The sequence below is a fragment of the Amia ocellicauda genome, chromosome 23 (genome assembly GCF_036373705.1).
Source record: "Amia ocellicauda isolate fAmiCal2 chromosome 23, fAmiCal2.hap1, whole genome shotgun sequence".
Taxonomy (NCBI): Eukaryota; Metazoa; Chordata; class Actinopteri; order Amiiformes; family Amiidae; genus Amia; species Amia ocellicauda.
In genome coordinates, this window is record NC_089872.1 from 5,908,698 (window position 1) to 5,931,405 (window position 22,708).

A 22,708-nucleotide genomic window follows, 5' to 3' on the forward strand; every position below is an offset into this window, starting at 1 on the left:
TGTCACAATTGAATATTTTCCCTATTAAGACATATAGACACTGTTGCAGAAGTCTCTGAAATGGCCCAATGTTTCAGACACAAAAAGGTACTAAAAAAAGTACAGATTCAGCTGAAAGGGTAAAGATGATTGTAGAATGTTATAGTGTCAGTGTCTCCCTTATTGGGTACCTTTTATTTCAGACATTTTATTTTTAAGCTCTGGGCAAAAGTAAATTTGCAATGTAGTCTAGGAAGGCAATCATTCTGCCCCATGAATGACATTATTTATTTGGGATGGATTACAATTCCATTACTTTCATAAAAATCAAGTTGCACTTAATTCAGTAAATAGGATGCATCTTCAAGTTGCCCTCTTTACAGGAAGTAATCCACTGAAGTGACAGTGTTTCAGTTGCGTGCAGATAGATGAGGGGAGAGAGTGATAAATACAGGGTGGTTAACAAGGGTACTGAAAATCAGTAGAGGGGAACATTGAATGTCCAAAAGCTCTTGTTTTAGGAAGAAATCTATTGCGACGGGGTCAATGAGCCAACGATAAGGGTTAAGGAGAGTTACAACGGTCAGACTCATTCATCACAAACCACCTCAGATCACACAACCTGCTATAAACATTGAGGAAGAGTGTACGAAGCAGATAAAACCTCTTTAATATTCCAAAAATGGTATGGAGTAAGGTAAGTGCAAGAGGATGTTTGAAGCTCACCTTGAGGTCCCTGTGAACAATCCTCTTTTGATGACAATACTGGACAGCAGAGACAATCTGAAAAACAGTATAATTCAAAAGATAGAGAGGGTTTAAATAAAGAGTAAAAAAAAAAAAAAACTTAAGTTGGTGTTTTTTTCCTGTGCTATTTTGCATGTTCTCTCCTACGGAAGCGTATTGCTGCCACCCAAAAAAATATACCATTTTTGTTTTGTTTTTTTGTTATTTTGGGGGCGTGTTGTTGCCAGAGGATTATTTTTTTGGGGGGTGGGGGGGGGGGGGGGGTGGGGGGGGGGGGGGGTGGGGGGGGGGGGGGGTGGGGGGGGGGGGGGGGTGGGTGGGTGTTGTTAAGATCCCAGTTTCACTAGCTAAACAGGAATTACAAGTGTTTCAGACATTGTCCACTTTTACCTTAACCTTCGTCTTAAGCATAAAGATATATTACAATGTTTGAGTCACGTAAACGGAACTGTGCTCAGTATGAGAACATTTAGAAGGTATTTAATAGAAAAACATGTCAGTTTTACTTGAAGTAGCATTGGTTTGTGGAAATAGTAAACACGGGAAGCTACATTTTTTTTTTTTTTGCTTCCGCACTCTCCTGCTATTTCCCTGAGGTTATTGGCCAGCAATAATGTAGGCTCCAAATATTAAACAAATAACAGGAAAATACAGGTAACAAAGTGAAAAGAAAAATATATGAGAAAACCTTACCATTACCTTTATGTGTTTGTTTGTTTGTTCCTATACATATACAGTGACACTCTTGCCGAACACTTAAGAAACTGTTCTTTGTCGTAAGATATCTGATATTTGAACAGCTTGGGAAGTGAATTTGGAGAACAGAAGATAGCCTGCAGCAATATAGTCCCTGAGAGATATGTGACAGCAAAAGGAGAAAATTAGGCATAAGTGACAAGAAGAATTACAGTGTAATTGTGACAACTGTGCCTTTTTAAATTATACACTTCGGCACCTTCGCATGAAGGGGGAAGCAGTTTATTTGTGAATTAAAAGGGTTTTAATTGATTTAAAGCAGGACATTTAAGCATTGGTGCAAACCACAAACCAAAAACAACCACCACCACATGCATTTGAGCCTAGTCCTTTATGTGCATACTTCACAGCTGGTTCTAATGGAGACTAATGCTTGTCTAACAAGACAGAACTGATAGAAATGAATGGACTCACACCATGGGTTAATCATGATTGCTCCCTTGAGGTAAAACGCACAGAAAGCCCATTTTCTATTTTTAACTAGGTTTTTTGTAAACAAAAAAAACTGAAAAAGAACAATCCGAGAGCACAACTGATCTTTAAAGAATATAACAAGTGTGGACACTAGATGTCAGCATTTCGGGAACATGAGATGCATTTCAATTTCAATCGGTACCTCACTAGCCAAGCTGACTATCCTTTCATTGACTTCATGCAAGTTTCCAGGTTGCCTTGTTCCCGAGCACAGATTACCTGCGTCTTTATTAAACGTGTCCATTTGTTACGCAGATAAAACAGACCCGTACTGAGCAGATCTTTAACACAAAATCGATAACACTTACATAGCGTGGGAAATTTGAAATGTCAATAGCTACAAAATTGCGATTCTAATGGCAAGGATGACATTGTGCTATGGCAACATATAATTATAAAAGGAATCAATACATAAATAAATCACTCTTTATATGCTGCTGCTGTTCACGACGCATTCATGTTGGATATATTAAATGAGTAGCATATGAGCTGTATGTCATGAATACAGGCTTATTCCAATGAAATGAACATGACGTTAATAGGAAATCTTGTGCTATTAGATGTATTAGACCGCAATTACCAGAATAAAAATAATAAAGACTGGCCTGAATTAACTGCTCCCTGTGCCGTTAAATCAGTTGATTCCACTGCCCCACCTCCCCAACTTTTTTTTTTTTTAAATGGTCTTCTACTCACCTGTCGAAATTTCGCTCTGGCCTCTTTTTCTTTCATCCTCCCATGTGCAACTAGGTAGTCAAACACCTCTCCTAGAAGAGGAGAAACACAGAAGTATGTTTAATCAAGCAAGAAGAGACTGCCTGTGTTTAAAGGTATACTGAGCAGTATTCATTAAAAAAAAAAAAAAAAAAAAAAAAACACTGCTCGACTCATTTCCCTGTGTTAAGACTAGGAGCAAACAAATGAAAACGTGTCAGACGTCTTTACATTTACTAGGGTTTTGTGGTTGAGTTTTGTGATAAAGAACAAAATGCATAGTCCTTGTATTGATCAGGAAATTGTGTTTAATGTTGACTGTTTTTTAAGGACATACTGCTCTGTTAACTCAATATTGGGGGGTACAGCTGGTAGTGAAGGAAAGTCATAATTCAAAAGGTTTCCTTTGTAAGACATGGCGATTATAAACCCTGAAAACAAACGATCAATTTACCACAATTCCTGTTTACGGCCCAAGAACACAGCAACACAAACAGCAACAGGATAAACATGCTGGACTTTACTCAACAGGCAAGAGCCTCAGACCATGCCAGGAGACACGGTGTTAAAGAGGGTTAAATTCCCTTATGCTGCGTTCTGCCTCTTAATTTACAAGGGCCTTGCTGAAATGTGCTGCTAATCTGCCAGCAATCTGAGCCATAAGTCACATGACAACAAAAATAAATAAATCTAAAAAACAGGCAGAAGCTAGCTGAATTTCTGTAGCCTCGGGATGCGTCTACTACACGGCCCGTCCAAACCGTTTCTCCAGATGGCCATCGACACTTCCACGCTTCAACTGCCAATAATATAACATTTACTACAAATTTGTATGGCCTGTTTGTCAGCCTTGAAATGAATAATTCATGCTAATGGAGGACCACTACTCAGTAATAACCAGTAATTTAAGGATTGATACGCAGCCGTTTGCGGACGCGGCTCTGAATACCATTGAGGTCTGTTCGTGCCGATCACTCACCTCCGCTGGCGTACTCCATGACTAAATAAAGCGTCTTCTCCGTTTCAATTACTTCAAATAATTTAACTGCAAGGGAGAAGAGATGAATACAAGAAAAGAAAAAAAACTTATTAGGAAGTCAACATAACAGCTTATTTTCTTTTTTTCCTTTCTGCATTGCATTTCAAAATCAAATCAAGTTAATAACTGGATATAAGGCAAAATTACGACTTAGAAATTGTTTTGTCAAAGCAAAATGAAATAAAATGCAAATTCAAAGTATTAATTTCTCAGTAATATTGTTTTGCTGTCAAGGCTGGGATGCTTCACAACTCACCATATTAGGTCTAAATTACAATGAATAGATGAGTGCACTGACAGAAGATACAGCTTTTATACAAACTGGTTTCCTGCTAACATCATAAGTGTCTTGTGAATATGTGCTCACTTCATATGGATTTAGATGAACATAGAAACAAGTTAATTGAGTTTTAGACCAACACTGGAGTCACAATCGTATGCCCGTCTTTCACAGACTGGTCGATCACACACAATTGGGTTAAAGTTCAGGTTAGGGACAGGAATAGAAACAGGGTCACAATAAGGGTAAAGAGATGCCCACACATTAGGTGTTCATCTCAATTAGATGAAACCTAAATTGTAGGTGTCATGTTATTGGATTCGGTTCCTGCTGTACATTTGAGTGGCATGCCCTGGTCCTCACAGAAAACATCTGAATGATCATTAAATTGGAGGAAACCCTACCGATGTATTGAAGAAGGAATGCGGTGGTTTAAGGCAGATTTATCAGTTGGCACACTATTCATTTAAGGTTGCTGGTGTCCTCTATGCAGTAAATCCAGGCTCCTACAGTACATGCTTACAGTACAGGGCACAATCTTGGCATGGGAGGCCAAAGACTGATCTTCAGCTTTTGAGACTTTGCAGAGGGATTCACACCCCCCCCGGCCTGCACTGGTGAAAAGACCAGGCTCCGTTTCTCCTTGCAGACAGGAGAAAATGACTAAACGGTGGCAAGAATGGCCTCCATTGTGTTGGGAAAAGCAGCCTCGCACGATCATCTAACAGCCTTCTTACACGATAATATGAAGGTAATTCACCCCCAAGCCCACTGTCTGACAGGAACGTGTTTCGGAGTTGAATGGATAGTCTCAGCCACTCTGGAGAGAGGCACTAATGGGGAAAGGGGCACTCAGCCCATCCCTTTACACAACAGCAGCGTTTGAACAGATGCCGCAGCTCGTCTCATTGTATTTTTTTCAGTGAAGACCCCAAATTGAATCTATTTATTTGCCAGCTCTTTCTGTGGCTGTAAATTGACTGACTGTTATTAGGTGTTAATAGACCGATGTGTGGGACAGCGGTAGTTTAATGGCTCCTGTCACAGAAGCAGCAATGATTTGCACTTGTAAAACTGCATTAGAGATAAGGGCAAAGAAAACTGAGGTAGAGTGGCAAGTATAGGAAAAGAAATCCTGATTGAAACCTACCTATATTAGGGTGATTCAAGATCTTCATTATTCGTACTTCCCGAAAGAGCTGTGAAAATAGAAAAAGATCAGTGAAATTGCATAAAATTATGATTTATACACACACACACACAAAATCAGTTCTATGCAGCAGTACATAGTAAATTGCAATCCACCTCTTATAGCAGCACCACAAACAATTTTTAAATCTCTAGAAAGCCCTTCTATCAACAGTGACCGAAAGCAAAAAAGAATAAACATTTTCACATTTATTCTGTGACTGTTTCCTCAGAGATAAACAGGCTCTGCCCTATGGCTGGTGGAAGATTAAAAAAAAAAATGTCAAGCCTGGAACCAAAATGGCACCTGTGTAACTGCATGTGGAACTACGGCCCGCCAGGGTTTCTCTAAAATTTGGGCAGGATTCTGGGAAAACATCTGATGGATGCCAAAGCCTCGCCTCCCATACATCGCACAGCACCACTCTGCTCTGCTCTGCTCTGCTCTGAAGATAAGGCAGTGACTCACAGTAACACTGGAATTTGGTCTCCCTGAGAAGGATATTAAAGCCCACAATTTGGGATAAGGCTTTGACCACACTGGCATTCATGCCACAAGGGCACGAGGAGTTCCTAAACATGCAAGAGAGGATGAAAGGGGGGGTGGACATGCATTTCTAAAGCGGCAAGTAGGCCGTTTTCAACCAGGAAACAATGCCCAACTAAAACAGGACTAATGCCAACTGTACAGAACAGAGCAGAACGTGGGCTGGATCCTGATTGATGTGGGCTTTCATTCCTTCAGTACACAGATGAGGTTTGTGGTGTCAGGTGCCAATCTCTTCCATAAGCCCCACTGCTTTTTTTTAAGGGTTAACCAGAGTATAAAACACAAAGGCATAAAACAAACAGAACAGTATTGTCTTTGATAAATGACTGTCTGTATTCAGAATGTTTTCTTCCAAATTGCAGGAAAGGCAAACCTTGTTATGTAGGTCAACTATTAGTCCGTGAGTATAAAACACAAATGTGGCTACTGGCTACAGTGGTGGAAAAAACCCTAAAAACATTTTGCAGTTCAGCTAGACCATATGAAAATGCAGGGGACTGGAAAGAGCTGGCTTGATTTATTCTACCACAGATGAAGAAACATCACATTTCAATTTACCCTGCGCAACGAAAAACATATACATGCATATCTATATAAAATGCATAGGCAATGAGTTTCAGATACTGCATTACATGTCTTTGTTTTTATTTATGGCCGGTACACTGTGTGCTACATCCTCATCAATACGAATAATGCTGCCAAAGTAAAGGGACGAAGCTTTATGAATCCAATCTGTTTGTTCTCTCGCTGCTCGACTTCAGAAGGAATATTAACGGAGCTCAAATTTTGGGGAAGAACAGAATAAGAAAAATCACATGAGGCCAGAACGAAAAATAATAATAATCAAAAAACACATATCCATTCACCCGGTTTTTATATAAACAGGGTTATTTCCATTTGAAGGAACATTTATCATGTTGTCCCGCAAAGTCACTCTTCACACACACCCCAAGTACAAAGCACAACACTAGGGAGAAAAGTTTATATATTGGTTAGTAAATATATATGGAAAATGATAGAATAAGTCAAACACATTTAGTAATCACTTTAAAAACTAAACAAAATACTAAAAATTTTACAAAATCTAAAAATGGAACATTTGTTAAACCAGAGTCCATTTCTAAACTACACTGGCCCAGAAATTGATTAAAATTATGTGCTCTAAAGATACCAAATACTGCTAGAAGCATAATCCACTGGACCAAAAGAAAAAGGCTGTATTTTGTACCAGCTTTGATAGCCACAAAGTACTAGTTTCAAATATTAATGCTTCCAGTTATTGCCTTTGAAGTCTCTGTCTCACTGTTCATCACAGAGATTGTTTCGGTGCTGCAGCTGACTTGAATTTATGAGCAAAAGACACCACTGGCTCTCTGGTGCGCTCATTTTTCTTGGAGATGACCTCAATAACTAGAAGACTAGACAGCTCTCTGAATAGGCACAAAAGCAATTCTTAAAGGTACAATTAGAGTATTTACTTAACGAACGAGTGCTGTAAGTACTCACACTGGCCAATCTGCAAGTGGTGAGGAAGGCTGAGGGTTGTGCAGTGACAGAAAGCTGTTTAACCCTGCCCGTCTTATTATGAGAGGCTTTGGAGGACGATATGATAATCAATGCAAAAGGTCCTTGTAATCTACATTAAAAAGCAGTTAGGAGACAAATAGGATTATATTCTTAACGGACGTGTGTTTTGTGGGGGGGAATGTTTAACCCTTTCTATACGGAGGTCAAGTTCAAGTTCCTTCTCTACTAACATGACAGTCTTGGTAGGATGTGAAATATTTTGGTGTAATTTCACGTCATTTTTACCCAAAACTCTGAACTTGGCTTCTCTGTTCAGGCATGGAAAAGGAGCCACACAGCTATGATATTAATTCAATCCTTACGATGCAGTTTTGCCATTATATATGAGCTGCTTGGAGATGAATGCGTCGAAGTCAACCGACTTTTAATCCTGTGACATTTACAATGGAATTATGGCAAATGAAGGTGGAAAACTTATATATAATATAATACATTTATACACATTTGAAAAAAATCACTAAGATTGGTGTCCTTAAGCCTCTGTTTTTCTAGAATGCCCTACCACTTTGTATATTAGCAAACATGACCTGAAATGACTTGTTGCTGGTTTTAAATAGGTTTTCTATACTGTAAGCACTGGAATTATTAAATCATTAGCTATCCAGCTGGCCAACCACAAAAACCTTTTTTCCATCTTCAATATCTCAAACTCTGAACAGAATTACAGTGATCTAGATGTGTATGTCAAAATGCAGGAAGAGAGCAGAGAGAATGACGTGGCTGTGCTCTGTCAGGCAAAGTTGCTTCTTGGAGGCGGGATGCTTTAATGGAGCTTTTCCATCACCGCAACATCTCAGGATCAACCAGCGCACCGAGCACATGTCGCGCTCTGTGTCGGCCTCCTGACGGCCCACTGCCGGCTCTATGGCACAGTGCTGCCTCGTTGCGTCCTGCGAGGGGGAGCGGCTCAGCGTGCGTCACACGCTCTGTCACACAGACCGGGGGAGCAGCCGAGCAGACACACACAGAGGCAGGCACGGCTGAGCAGAGCCACGGTGACAGGCTGGCTTATGCCATTGCGCAGGAAACAATGCTAGGCCGCTCGCTCCATCTGCCTCCTGCACAAGGGAAACTTGACATTCATTCGAAAAGACACCTTTTGTTTCTGACAGCTGAAAGTCTCTCCCCCCACTGCCATGATCTCTCCTGCTTTCTAGAAACAGGAACACCTAAAAACACCAGTCTACTGCACAACAGTGACACTTCCCTCAATTACACAAAATACTGAAAAACATTAAATATATATATTGAATTCCTAAAATTCCTAGTCTGACCTTCATGTGTGCCATGAAACAAGGCTAGTATGGTCATATTTTTATTACAAATACATCAATATACTTTTTACAGCCGAGGTAAACATTACAGTTAACCATTTTCTCTTATTAACCCACAAAGATAAAATGAGTACATCTGAAGATTGCTCAGGTTACTGTGCTATACAGACACACACGCACACACAAGAGAGCTATCCATGTAGTTCTCAGTTACGTAATATCAGTTATATCAGTAAAGCACAGGACCAGGTTACGAGTTATTTCTAATGCTCGTGTGAGAAGCAGTAAAAGTGGTTAAAAACTCAAGAATCATGAAAAGGAAATCCAGACCACAGGGAAATCCTCCACTTAATGCAAGAGAGATAAAGGGCAGTCTTGCTTTAATCAGAAATACAGTATCTCCAAAAGCAAGCTCACAGTCCTTTAGTTCATTACAACAAGATTTTAAACAAGGTGATTTATTTTCTGGACATGACACACATGGGGGAACATAGGCATGAATGTTACATTTACTTTGACAACAGCTTCTACCCCATCTAAGAATATCCCTTATTATCAGACCGTCTGCCCTGCTTCATTCTCAGTTTTCTTGTCCGCTGTAACTCTTCTTGCAGTAGGCTGGGTGTAGCTGCTAGCTTTTGTTAAGCTGTTAAGACAACGCTAACTCTACCCTCTTAGTCCCCAGAAGAGATTCAATTTGCTTTGTGTTTCAGAGCTAGCAAACAGCTTTCCTGCGTCGAGGATCTGCCTTCGACATGAAACAGCCCAGCTCCGTACGCACTCTCTCTCTACCACCAAGCAATCTGAAAGCCACGCACCTCCCAGCCATAGAGGCGTCGATCTGGAAAAACAGCACCCTGTCAGCCTGGTGACAGAGATGGTGAACAAAGATTGGATGTGGGCTGAAATGTAATTACGAGGTATGGACCATGTTAAAATAAGTGTAACAGAGTAATTATAATAAAATTAAACATGGCTGTAAGGCTGTTGCATGTTCCAGATTATGCTGTAGTGTGTAAGACATGCACGGTAACGGTTCTAGGGGTGGAATAAGGCTTGACGCACAACAATCCTCCCCCGATTAAGATGAAAGGCAGCAGAAAGAGATCAAAACACTCCTGGACAGGAGGACGAGTAATGGGAAGTTATACATCTGAGTTCCTGTTAATTGGATTGGCTGGTTCTACCACCCAGCTACTACTAGTGAGATTACAGCCTGTTTCCCTGCCATGTATTAATGCACTATATAACATCGTGTCTGTAATGGAAAATAAGTGGAAAATTCATACCTCTATTGTACAATGGTGTCAGACCTGTGATAACTGAGCATCTTTCACACTCTATGAAGGTTTCAGGCTGATTTGTATGGTGGCCCTGAAGTGCCAAACACAAAAACAAAAAGGAAAACGCAAATGCAAATGCAAAAAAAAAAACACTCTTGCGTTTTTGTGTTTTGCACTTCAGGGCCACTGTAGCTTTGGTTGAGAAAACATTATAGAAAAACAAGGTAGACCCAACAATACATACACTATTTGAGTACTTTGAAATTCTGCAACACCTAGAAGTGCGACGTCGGTGCTTCAGAAATAAACCCACTTTGGAAGTATAAACTGGTGAGTCGTGTCGTAAAGGTGTAGTACTTTATCTTGCCAGTACGAGCCCTTAGGTTCCAAGGGCGTCATACAGGGTTATAAAACAAGCAACTGGGGTTACGCCACATCTCGCTGCACTAGCTTCTTGATGAGGCTTCAGGCCAGCAGCCTCCGGTGGCGGTCGGGAACGATGATAATTCACCTCTCCTGACAGGGATGAGAAGCAGATTACAGCTAATAGGAGTATCGATCAGCCAAGCAAGGACCGAGGAGAGAGTGAATGCTCGAAAACCCATAGAAATAGATCCGGGCCCAAATCAGATTCTCCGGTGCAGAATGGGTCAGTCAGACATCTGTTACTGTACACTCACACTTCCTGGCACCGTGCAGTACAAGGCTGTACTATATTACAATCTGCACCTGAATTATTTTTTCTGTAGCAATTGGCAAAATTAGCTCCAGAACTGGGCTTAAATAAGGTTCTGCACACAAATTGGATCCGTGTGTGTGTCTGTGTAGCGCAATAGCTCCTCTGTTCTCTGCCATGGAGCGATTATACAAACTGCTAATGTCTTCATAACAGTCAAGCCTATCTGTAAGCCAGCGGTGTTTAATAGAATACTGTGACTAGATTTTTGTTTAAGAAAAGGAAAAACAGGATGGAAATACTTCAGATTTGTGTAATAATGCAAAGAACTCAACGCCAAGCCACCCAGTTTAAAAACGCATTTCTATCTTTTGCTTGGGAGTTTTGGTACTACCACATCTTCAAATATCAGGGCCAAAAAATACAGGCAGTGCTTTTAATATTGTATTGCACTGGATTGAGCAGATTCAGAAATAGCATTGTGATGGACCATGGGTAACAATTTCAATACTCTACCATGCTTTACAGACTACACTTACATCGAGCTTCAGTTAATCTCCATGTGGCAATGGGAAGCTTATCTTATCTTATTGTTTCTCCTCACTTTGCAAAAGCTTGCACCCGTGCTTACGAAAGCTTACCACACGTACGCCCCATTACCAAATAAATGGCCAGCTTAGTTTAGAGGTGTAAATATTACAAATGCAGATTAAATCCTGCAAATCTCAGTTTTTCATGAGTAATACTAAGCGGGACCTTATACCGTGGAGATTTCCTTTAAGAAAATAAAAAATAATAAAAGACCACTGCAAAACAAAAGACAGGTTTTGCGTAACAGGGTATGCTGCCAATTTACCATCTCTCTTTGACGGATGCTAAAGCACCGATGCCTGTGAGGATCTGGAAATGACTAGACAACAAAACGCGTGTGTTGGAGACAGCTGCCATACGGTACCATCAAACAAATGTCACTCTTCATGACCGTTCAGCCAGATACGAAGACAATCTTCAGATGCTCCCTTTTCACTAGAATCCCACCCTCCTTTTATTCCTCTTCCAAGATAAGCTGGCAATGCACAGAAAGCTCAGTTTAAACTCGGTTTCGTTGACATTTCTAGCTGGTGCGGGTTTTTATTTGAGCTACAGGATTACTGCTAAATACTAGAAAGGGAGTGATTTTGTCATTGTTGTTGCTGCTGTCCTTGTCATTTAAAAGTGAATTACACTAGTGATGCCATTAATAAAGAGTTCCCCACACATACTGGGATGGAGGGAGAGGTTATACAAAAGTCTGGATTGACACTGGAGTCCATTGGTCAAAAACAGAGACTCCTCCGACCAACACATCTGCAGTGCCGATGTGTATGAAAAGGACATTGTTGGTTCAGATCCTGCCTGCTGTCACGTACAATATCTAGTTCTCAGTCCCAGAGCTGCTTAGAAAACCATTTTATTTATGTTTTCAGCACAGGAATGTGAGCAGGCGGGGAAATATACATATCAGCAAATCGGAGTTAGATCAAAAATGCTCTATGCTGATAAATTAGGTAAACAAAACAATTTTTTGTTTTCTTCTACTTCAGCAAGTAGCTTCCCTGCAGTTCACCAGGTAAGACAGATTAATATAACAGCGTGTCTTATCTCCAGCAGGAATCCAGGTTCCCGCTGAGGCAGAGCAGAAGCCATTAGATAAACCCCGGTGCTTTAGACTGGTTGACCTGTTGCTGTGCTCACGTCTGGTCACATACAATTTACACGGAGCAGATAAATAAAGCCCTGAAAGCGGCAGAGCGCGGTGAACAGCGAGACTTCCAGAGGCATGACATTTGCGAATTAAAGGCCCAGTCGTAGAAAACAATACTGAGGCCTACAACTGCTGCTCCTTCAACTACCCCCAATGCATTGGATTCGGTTTCCCAGAACCTTGAGTTTTTAGACTTCTAGACACTGGTATTAAAGTACATTTCACTTTGTATGAATTCTGTATGAAATGAAGCACATATTTATTGAGACTTAGTGAATGTGGCTCCTAGGCCCTGTTCAGACCTATAACTGCTACTGTACATTCCTAAAGAGCAGGCTTCTTCAGACTGCTTTGTCAGATAGTGGAAGCTGGACTTTCAGATATGCAATTTAAAAATATATACTTAGCAGGTCTATAAGCTGTACTATAATGAGGCCTAAGAGATAAAAATAGAAAACGAGCACAAAAACATACACATCTGTTGATCTACTTGTTCACTACAGATTGAGGCCACCTTGTACTCATCCTTCAACGATGCATTATGTAACAACTGCAATATTGCACATTTCCTATGAAGCCAAGATGAATGATTCATTTGAACAATCTGCAAAATTCACACAGTGGAAAGACAAGTGAAACCGCTTTTGTGCCCTAATAAAAATAGAATAATGTTGGTTAATAATAGTAATACATATTCTTCAGAAAGGGCAGACCTAATTACAATTACAATTAAAAGGGCAAATCTCCATAATTTATTGTAAGTGATAATAATGAATGTAGCTAATTGATTCGATCTCTGAACAGAGTTAGTTGTTGCTTGTATGAATGGCACAATTACACACACACGGTACAATACAGCACAGTATGGGTGCTATGGGTGCTGTTGATCTCATCTGGAGCTCAAATTTAGAAATCCCCCTGTAAATTGAATAATCAAAATGAATTCCCCAGATGAAATACCAAATTTTCATATAATGAATGCATGTTTTTTTTTTTGTTTATATATGAAGTCCTTTTTCAATATTCTCTCACCTACAGAAGACACCCATCTCAAAACACTTTCTCTGTATTATGCTGCCTCATCTGTAATTTCTCTTTGCATTGCATTAGGACTTGAGAAATGGTCTTTGAACAATAATCCAGGGGCGCAGGGAGGGAGGATTGGGAGTATTGCATTCAAACAGGTGTCATAAATCCAAAAGTGGACATCGATTCAAACAGTGTCACAATCACATGCACTAGTATTGTCAGTATTTTTTTAACAGCTGGTAAATCAGTTTGATTTAGAGTTGTCAGGCTTCAAATCCAAACATTAAACAGGTAATTAATCCAAAACAAGCAGCATATTTTAATGAATGGTAAAATGTGACTGTGTGACAAATAATTGGGGAATATGTGTCCTCACCATTTCAAAGCTTTAGACAAAATAATCACAAAAACACAGCGTCTGGGGAGATGAGATGTTTGGTTCCCCCTCAGGTCTTATTTAAAGCACACTAATTAGGTTAAAAGGGAAATGAAGATAAATTATTTGACGCTCAGTTTGGAAGCGAAATGATGAAATTTGGAAAGCCTTTGGTTTGTGATAATCAAATATTAAAAAAAAGATTGTATTATAATCGGATTTATTGTAAGCAAAGAGGTTATTCATAATACTGCAGGGTTCCAAGTTTATTAACTTGACATAAAGCAGTCTTTTGAGAAGGCCATTGTAAGTCTGAACCGGAGGAAGGCAGTCCACACAAAGCAAAAGTACAAAGATTATTACCACACACTGTTCTCTAGGTCTTTCAAACCCTGAATGCTTCTAGCTAACTTGTCATTATGTAGATTGGCTCCCAAGTTTATCTGACACTGAAGGTGCAATACCGTGACCAGTAATTTACAGATCATTTCCATACAAACATCTGGATTTACTTTCAACCTCCAATACCAGCTTTCCTTTGCTGAGCTGGTGTCTGCTCTTGCTTAACTGATCAGTCACTAATGGGTTCCCGGTCTTTAGAAACTGGTGAGTTTAGACCAAAATAAAAACTCTACTAACCTTTTACTATGCAGTGCATCTGGAAAGTATTCACAGCGCTTACATTTTTCCACATTTTGTTATGTTACAGCCTTATTCCGAAATGGATTAAATTAATTATTTTCCTCAAAATTCTACAAACAATACCCCATAATGACAACTGAAAGAAGTTTGTTTGAAATCTTTGCAAATGTATTAAAAAAAAAAAAAAAAAACAACATGTACATAAGTATTCACAGCCTTTGCTCAATACTTTGTTGAAGCACCTTTGGCACCAATTACATCCTCAAGTCTTTGTGAGTATGATGCTACAAGCTTGGCAATCCTATTTTTGGCCAGTTTCTCCCATTCTTCTTTGCAGGACCTCTCAAGCTCCATCAGGTTGGATGATGAGCGTCAGTGCACAACCATTTTCAGATCTCTCCAGAGATGTTCAATCAGGTTCAAGTCTGGGCTCTGGCTGGGCCACTCAAGGACATTCACAGAGTTGTCCTGTAGCCACTCCTTTATCTTGGCTGTGTGCTTAGGGTTGTTGTCCTGTTGGAAGATGAACCTTCGCCCTAGTCGGAGGTCCAGAGCGCTCTGGAGCAGGTTTTCATCAAGGATGTCCCTCGATCCTGACTAGTCTCCCAGTTCCTTCCACTGAAAAACATCCCCACAGCATGATGCTGCCACCACCATGCTTCACTGTAGAGATGGTATTGGCCAGGTGATGAGCGGTGCTTGGTTTCCTCCAGACATGACGCATGCCATTAAGGCCAAAGAGTTCAATCTTTGTTTCTCATGGTCTGAGAGTCCTTCAGGTGCCTTTTGGCAAACTCCAGGCGGGCTGTCATGTGCCTTTTACTGAGGAGTGGCTTCCATCTGGCCACTCTACCATACAGGCCTGATTGGTGGAGTGCTGCAAAGATGGTTGTTCTTCTGGAAGGTTCTCCTCTCTCCACAGAGACACGCTGGAGCTCTGCCAGAGTGACCATCGGGTTCTTGGTCACCTCCCTAAGGCCCTTCTCCCCCGATCGCTCAGTTTGGCCAGGCGGCCAGGTCTGGGAAGAGTCCTGGTGGTTCCAAACTTCTTCCATTTACGGATGATGGAGGCCACTGTGCTCATTGGGACCTTCAATGCTGCAGAAATGTTTCTGTACCCTTCCCCAGATCTGTGCCTCGATACAATGCTGTCTCGGAGGTCTACAGACAATTCCTTGGACTTCATGGCTTGGTTTGTGCTCTGACATGCACTATTAACTGTGGGACCTTATATACACAGGTGTGTGCCTTTCCAAATCATGTCCAATCAACTGAATTTACCACAGGTGGACTCCAAACAAGATGTAGAAACATCTCAAGGATGATCAGTGGAAACTGACCTGAACTCAATTTTGAGTGTCATGGCAAAGGCTTTGAATACTTATGTACATGTTCTTTTTGTGTTTTTTATTTTTAATACATTTACAAAGATTTCAAACAAACTTCTTTCACGTTGTCATTATGGGGTATTGTTTGTAGAATTTTTAGGAAAATAATTAAATTTAATCCATTTTGGAATAAGGCTGTAACATAACAAAATGTGGAAAAAGTGAAGCACTGAATACTTTCCGGATGCACTGTACACCAGTATATAAAACAATCTGATTTAAATGTAAATTCGGATATAACATGGTAAATCAAAAATGGTTTTGGAAGTCAAAACACAAAGCCATACATTTTTTTTTACTTTCACTTAAAAAAAGAGTTGTTTGCAAGTCTTAAAGTTATAATGTTGACAGTTTAAAACTACTGATTTACTTAGTTTAGCTTCATTTGAATATGTTATATAAGTAAAAACTGCTGTATCCAAAAAAAAAAAAATCATACTTAACAGTTAATTACTTAATCTATGTATAAGTTTGCTAAGTGACAAAGTAGCCGCTGTGCCTATTTGCTAAAATACCCAAATCATTTTGTTTTGGAAGGCTGTGTAATTAAAAGCCTTTTCTGATATTATGTGAATTTTGCATTTTCCTAAGCATTACACACAGATGATGGATGTTGATGAAACTGAATCGCATGGTTGCATTTAGCAGTACGCAACCGCTGTTGTTGATGCACTGTATGTTATGCACTTAAAATATACATTGTAATTAAACAAAGGAGGTACAATTTAACCATTGCACAACAGATTTATTTACTGTATACACAGTGTTAGTTCTAACAAAAATGATTGGTAGACTTAATACAAGAAATGCTTGAGGCCAAAGCAAGTTCGATATAACATGGTTTCACCTATAAAGCGGTAAGAGTTTTTGGCTCCCGAGGACAACATTATATCGGGGTATTATATCTTTTAGGGATGCCTGAATTCCTGAAATACAAATTACCAGAGCCTATACCGACAAATGGTCATGAATGCATATTAAAATACTTGAATCTAGAGGACGTCTCACTGACTATACAAAACTAATCTAAATCTAATCAGCCCCCAGAGAGAATCCTTCGTGCTCACACACAGGGAAAATCAGGAGCTCGAAACCAAAGCAAACCAAGGCAGCCTCTCTCGCCTCGACTGTGCCCTGATACATCTTTAAAGCCGAGCTATAAATAAACACGCAGGCAGCACACGAGAGCCTGCGGCGTGGATGCACCTCATTTGCCAGGTCTTTTTAAACGCAATCTGCTTTGAGAAGCCGCTCCTGCTGTTCGGCGCCTCGGTGGCCGGACGCTGCTGTGCCTGTGCGGGCTCTCGCTGTCCCACCCTGATAAGTCAGGTCAGCCCCACTGGCACAGAACGGCACAGCGCAGGGCATCAACACAAAGCCTTCGACGGCTGCCCTCCCCGCAGGAGAGCGGTCGGGGAAGACGGAAATATCAAAGTTGATTACTCCCAGCAGACGACTGAAAGGAAACGGCCTACTATCGCAACCCCTTATCCCACAGCATGGGACTGTACAGTAACATCACCTCTTTTAACCTCAGCAGCCAGGCCCCGCGGCTTACTTGACACATGATATGCGAGTGAGGTGACAGGCAGTAGACAAACAGAAGCCTGCCCATCAGGGCTGCAGCTTCTCCGTCAAAGCCTTAATTAAATAAACACGGTGAAATCTGGGGTCACCCCAGGTCAAAGCCGCAAACTGTTTCTTAAACGCGGGCTTTCTACTATCTTCCTGCTGTTGTCATTCCTGTTGTTATTTCTGTCCGAGGAAAACAACACCGCACTATAAATCACTCTACGATGTCGGCTGTTAGTGCTCGAATCTTGCCGTTTCCAACAACACCAGTGCATTAGATTATGTAAACCAGGGATGTCTCGTCGGCTGTTTAATGTTATGTAAATTCCCCAGAGGTTTGCCGTCTATAATAACTGCTTCAATTTTATGGAAGGTTGGATTGAGGCACGTCCTCTGTGAAGGGAACAGTTTTTAAAGAAACTAGAGAGGGTAGCAGGTCACTCATGCTTGGGACCACAGGAGAACATGTTAGAGTCAGATAGTGGTAGAACAAGTCTAAACACCGCAATGGAGTTGCGTCACTTCATGTATGCTTGGGCAGTCACCTTTTCATATCAAAGAAGACACATTCAGACACACTGTACTACATTTCAATTTCTAAGACATTTCTATTTCAAACACTGACACCAGACAAAGGAGGCAAGTTCTCCAATCAATCAGTACCAGATAGAAACCAAAGTATTTCACATTTTAAATAAGTCAGTTATATCTGTTTTCTGGTGCTGTAGTTTGTGCCTTAATTCATATCATATTGTGTTTGTACTTTGCGTGGTTCTGTTCTCCATATTTGGACTCCTATTGTCCCTGCTCTGGCACAGAGGTTTTGAAACTACTTCCCAAAATGCATTGCTAAGGAGTAACGGAGGAGGAAGTTAGTGTATTACAGATACATGTGTTGTGATCAGCTAGTCTTCATCATAGTCAAAGCAGAGATAACAGAGAATCACTCAAAACACATGGATATGAAAGCGGTATGAAATTAAATGAGATGGAAAAAGGAACTGATGCTGACAGCTATCAAACTCCTTCTGTGTGAAACGTCCATCTAAACATTGACTGGACGCACATCCATTTAAATTTGGTCTTACATTTTTGTTTTAGTCCGTTAGGCAACTATATCAAATCTTTTCATCAGTGTTATTTATACACCTCACACCAGAAACAAATTAGACTTATTTAAAACAAAAACAAAAAATGAAGAAATCTCAACTGCCAGAAAAACAAACAAAACTCACAAAAAAATAAATAGGTTCACAAATGAAATTATGCCATAATCTAATAACAAGAATCATCAAAAAAGAAAGACTTGCTTTATTGAGGGTTCTTGCTTGCCCCCAACTGAATGACAGGGTAATTCCAAGCATGTTCTGTGCTCTACAGTTGCCATCTGAAGCCAGCTATCAAATTGTAGACTTTAAATAGATGATAAACACAGATAAACCTGTGTTTACGAATTCCCAGGAGTTGTGGGATTGCGTTCTGTACTTCAAGCTCTGCTCTTCGCCTCCGTGACAATTGTCAGAGTAAAACTTCCCGAGCAACGAAGGGATATCTATTCTATACGATTGCCTGATCTTCTGAACACTGACAACGTGTCTGTTCTTTATAAGTCAGGTGTGGCCAAATGGGGTGTGTAGACTTCTGAGGGACTTCAGGCTAGTTGAGTGAGCTGGATGCAATGAATGGAGACATCATGATCATTTAAAGATCATGAATAACTGCTCAGATAAGGAGGGGAGACACTGGCCACAGCTGGCTGAGAGATATGGATCAAGCATCTGGATCTGCACGTCTGAAACGGACTTGGCAAATCTGGGGGAGATTCTGCACCTACAAGGGTGGACAAAATGCCTGGAACCACCCTGATGGTTAAGTCAGACTTGCATCTCCAGTTGAGGAGTGGGTTGCCTCACTTCACTAAGCATTAAGGCTGAAGACTATAGCCAGACCCTACAGAGTAAGTTACAGATAACAATCCAAGACTATTTATGTGCTCTGGTTAAATTCAACTTCTGGGTGGGTACAGATGAGGGTTATCCAATACTTATGTCCCAAATAAGGGTGAAAATTATTTTGCCAGTGCCATTGAACACTGGGTTGGCAGTGCCACCATGCAAACAGCATCCCAACGGCCAACAACAGGTTCAATGGGAGTTAGCCCTATGGGTGGTATAGCAATAACTCGCCACTCCACTCCGTTAGACTGGGACTCAATTTGATATGGGTTGCTGCAAACCAGCCAATAAACCAATCTTTTGTTTTTGAGGGGTGGGCTGTGAAATATCTTCAGTCTTTATGGCAAAAGGAATCTCTTTCCAAGTGAGAATGATCTGCAAACTACACAAAGTGAGTATAGCACTGCAGCCCCTGCTGGCCATGTGACTGAGCTGTACCATCACTACAGAGGAGTATATTGGGCTATGCTTAGAATTTCTCTGCCTTCCTCTACCACCGATGCAAACACACACACACACACACACGCACACAGAGACAAATGTGTCCATTGACAAAAAGAAAAAAAACAAGAAAAAAAAAACGGCATGAGAACATGTTTTTGCCTAAGCAAAGAGGAAATGAAAGTTGGATTTAAAAAAAAGTGTGCCGATCCACCTACCTGTTTAGAATGCAAGATGTGAAACTAAAGGGATAGAGAGAGAGATGAAAGAAATCGCTAAATAACGACAACAGCTGTTGCAAATACCACCCAGAGCAATGTTAAACAGGATAAAACAAAAAAGGCATTTACCCATCGCAACCCCACCCCCATCTATAAACAGCTCTTCTTTTTAGGCAAACTTTAATGGCAGATTTGCAAATCGAGCAATGGAGTAGGACAATATCAGCCACGCATTAGATACAGTCCCTGGTTGGTTTAGAGATTAAGCTTGTTATTATTTAAATCGGCCAATTCATTTTCTTACCTTCGGGGAGCTGTTTTACCCTCCCATGTAATTAATGTAAGTCCAACTGATTAGTGTGTGAGATGGCACAGGAGGGCAGAGCTTGAGTTTGTGATTGAAGTGTGATCTGCAGCTGTCAATAGAGGGCAAGTACAATTCCCCTGAAGCAGTAACATTTCCCTTTAGTTCACAAAATACTTAAGATAAATATGACACAGAAATAGTTATTTACAGACCTCAATTATTCTCTAAGCAAACTAGAATACATTAATACACTTTAGTGGAATGAAATTACCAAGATGTTACTCTTCAAACACAAGCTAAAAGGAGTATAGTCCTTACATCAGATCACGGTCTGATACAAGGGGGAACTACATGACAAACATTTCCGTCTCAAGATGACCAATTCCATTTTTTTTTGGTCCTTTTCTTCAGATTTCATAATCTCATGCTTTGACTTTCTGGCATTGCACAAGACCGTTGGTGTGGTACGGCTCTGGGCTGAGCAGATCCAACCGTGAGCGCAGTGCTAGTCTGGCACATGTTTTTTATTAAAGCAAAGTTATGATGCACATTTATTTTCAACTTGGAAACATGAATGAATAAGCTGTTAAAAAATGCTCCCCACCCAAGGCATTTATGGGATGCTCTCTGATGAAGACTTGTTTACTTCTTAAAACAAAAACCGTAAAACCTGCGATTTGATAAATTTTATGGCTCCAGACTTGTATGTAGTTTGGCGAAATACTTGGTGAAAAAAGTGCTAACCACTACTGTAGAGGGCATGATGGCTTATAAAGAAAGGATACCTATGCAGACTGAACAATGTTTATGTTGCCTATTTAAAAAAAAACTTAAAATGCTGCCTGGTTGATGAAGCTGTAAAGATGGGGGTTAAAAAAAAACAAAAAAACGAATGTGTTTCCATTGTCATAATTAAAGATTGATTTCCATAATGATGGGACAGAACAATAAAACTATTTGTCTGGTCTGACAGTCCACTAGACAGCCTTTTTGGACAATTAAGGCGAAAGGAGCCTCGTTACAGCTTGGCTGCTTAACGGCGTTTGTGTCTCTTCGTTTGCATCAGAAGAGCACAAAAAGTCACATTTCACAAACTATAAATAGACGGCGCAGAAAGCTCATGCAAGAGATCCAGCTCGCATTTATTTATTCGAATACACAGCTGTACTGAAATTGGCAGATCTGTTGTTTCAATGCACAGGGCACAGAGCAGCTCACTCCCTTTTCTCCCCGCTGCAGCAGTGCACTTTTCCCCTTTCATGCTCAGCGCCGCAGCCCACACCTGCATGGAGGAGATTACAGACAGACTCCTCGGTTGAAGCGTGCAAAATCCTCAAAGGGATTAAGAAAGTCGGTCCCAACTGTCACTCTCCCTTTGAAGCACAGACGCAGATCGGAATTAGCCGACACAGAATTGCAAAAGTGAAGTAGATTCAGATCCACGGGTGATTTCAGACCACAGTCAAAGACGGGAGTGTGGGACAAGTTACCAGATCATGCTCTAGACACTAAATCTTCAGAATCCTTCCGGAAATGGCTTGATTAGATAACCAACAAGTAACAGGAGTCCAATTCTCTCACAGACGCACACAGACCACTTTAGTCTGGTTTTATACATCCATCATAATTAAACACAAAGGGATTTTTCAATAAAATAGTTCATAATCAACTAACTGGAATAACCTGACAAAATGCAGTGCATAACCTCAACCCAATGAATAATAAACTAAGCAATGAATATATATGTGGTTCATTTCAAGTGTTAATAACTGGACAGCCACGAATCATTTATTTATTTGAAAGTGAAGTGAATCTTCACATTTTACCCTACTTTTAATGCTTACTGTATTTCAAAACTAGAGCTGAGACTCATTAGTGAAATAGAGACAAGAAAAGCTTGGGTACACACTTCCATGTGACACATGCGAGAAGAACTAGATACAAAAGCAGCAGGTTCATTTCCACCAGATCTCCAGATGCCAGCTTTCTACAGAAGAGGTGCCTGAGCTTGAAAAGGCCTTTTTAAGCACCACAAGAGGGGGACTTTAATAACCCTGGAAGAGGAATTCCCAGCAGCAGTAGAACATTTCAAAATCAAAGTCCTAAAGTGTAATGTGAAAGCCAAGACGCTGTCCCCTGCTATATGAAGTTCACTCAGTACGCATCATACGTCTGAGCCCAAAAGATACGGCACACACACAGAGGATTTAATGCCCTGCTCCAATTACAGCTAATGGTAACGTTGAACCTACGTTGGTCTTAAATATTGAAATTGCAGAACGAAAAGCTCTCAGAAAGGCATTTTTAGCTTCGATTCTATTTTTAGTAAGATATATTTTAAAATGACAACAACAACATTCCTCGCTGACACTGACAAGTGTTGCGCTTCCTGTAACAGACTCCCAGGGGGAGCGCTGCCCATGCATCCTCAAACAGCCCAGCTCCTCCGCCAGATGTCTTTCCACTGTACACCTAATTTATTCTCC

The 22,708-nt window shown here is 40.6% G+C and overlaps 1 protein-coding gene across 7 annotated transcripts in view; it reads right to left on the reverse strand.

Annotated features, from left to right (window-relative positions):
* Nucleotides 1–22,708, reverse strand: part of mark1 (MAP/microtubule affinity-regulating kinase 1) — a 103,393-nt gene that overhangs the window by 23,493 nt on the left and 57,192 nt on the right. For all 7 annotated transcript variants that reach the window (XM_066696440.1, XM_066696443.1, XM_066696439.1 and 4 more), the window contains exons 4-7: nt 5,140–5,188; nt 3,650–3,715; nt 2,653–2,723; nt 706–762 (exon numbers count right to left, since the gene is read on the reverse strand). In XM_066696440.1, the coding sequence (XP_066552537.1) occupies nt 706–762; nt 2,653–2,723; nt 3,650–3,715; nt 5,140–5,188 (243 nt within the window). The remainder of the gene's footprint in view (nt 1–705; nt 763–2,652; nt 2,724–3,649; nt 3,716–5,139; nt 5,189–22,708) is intronic.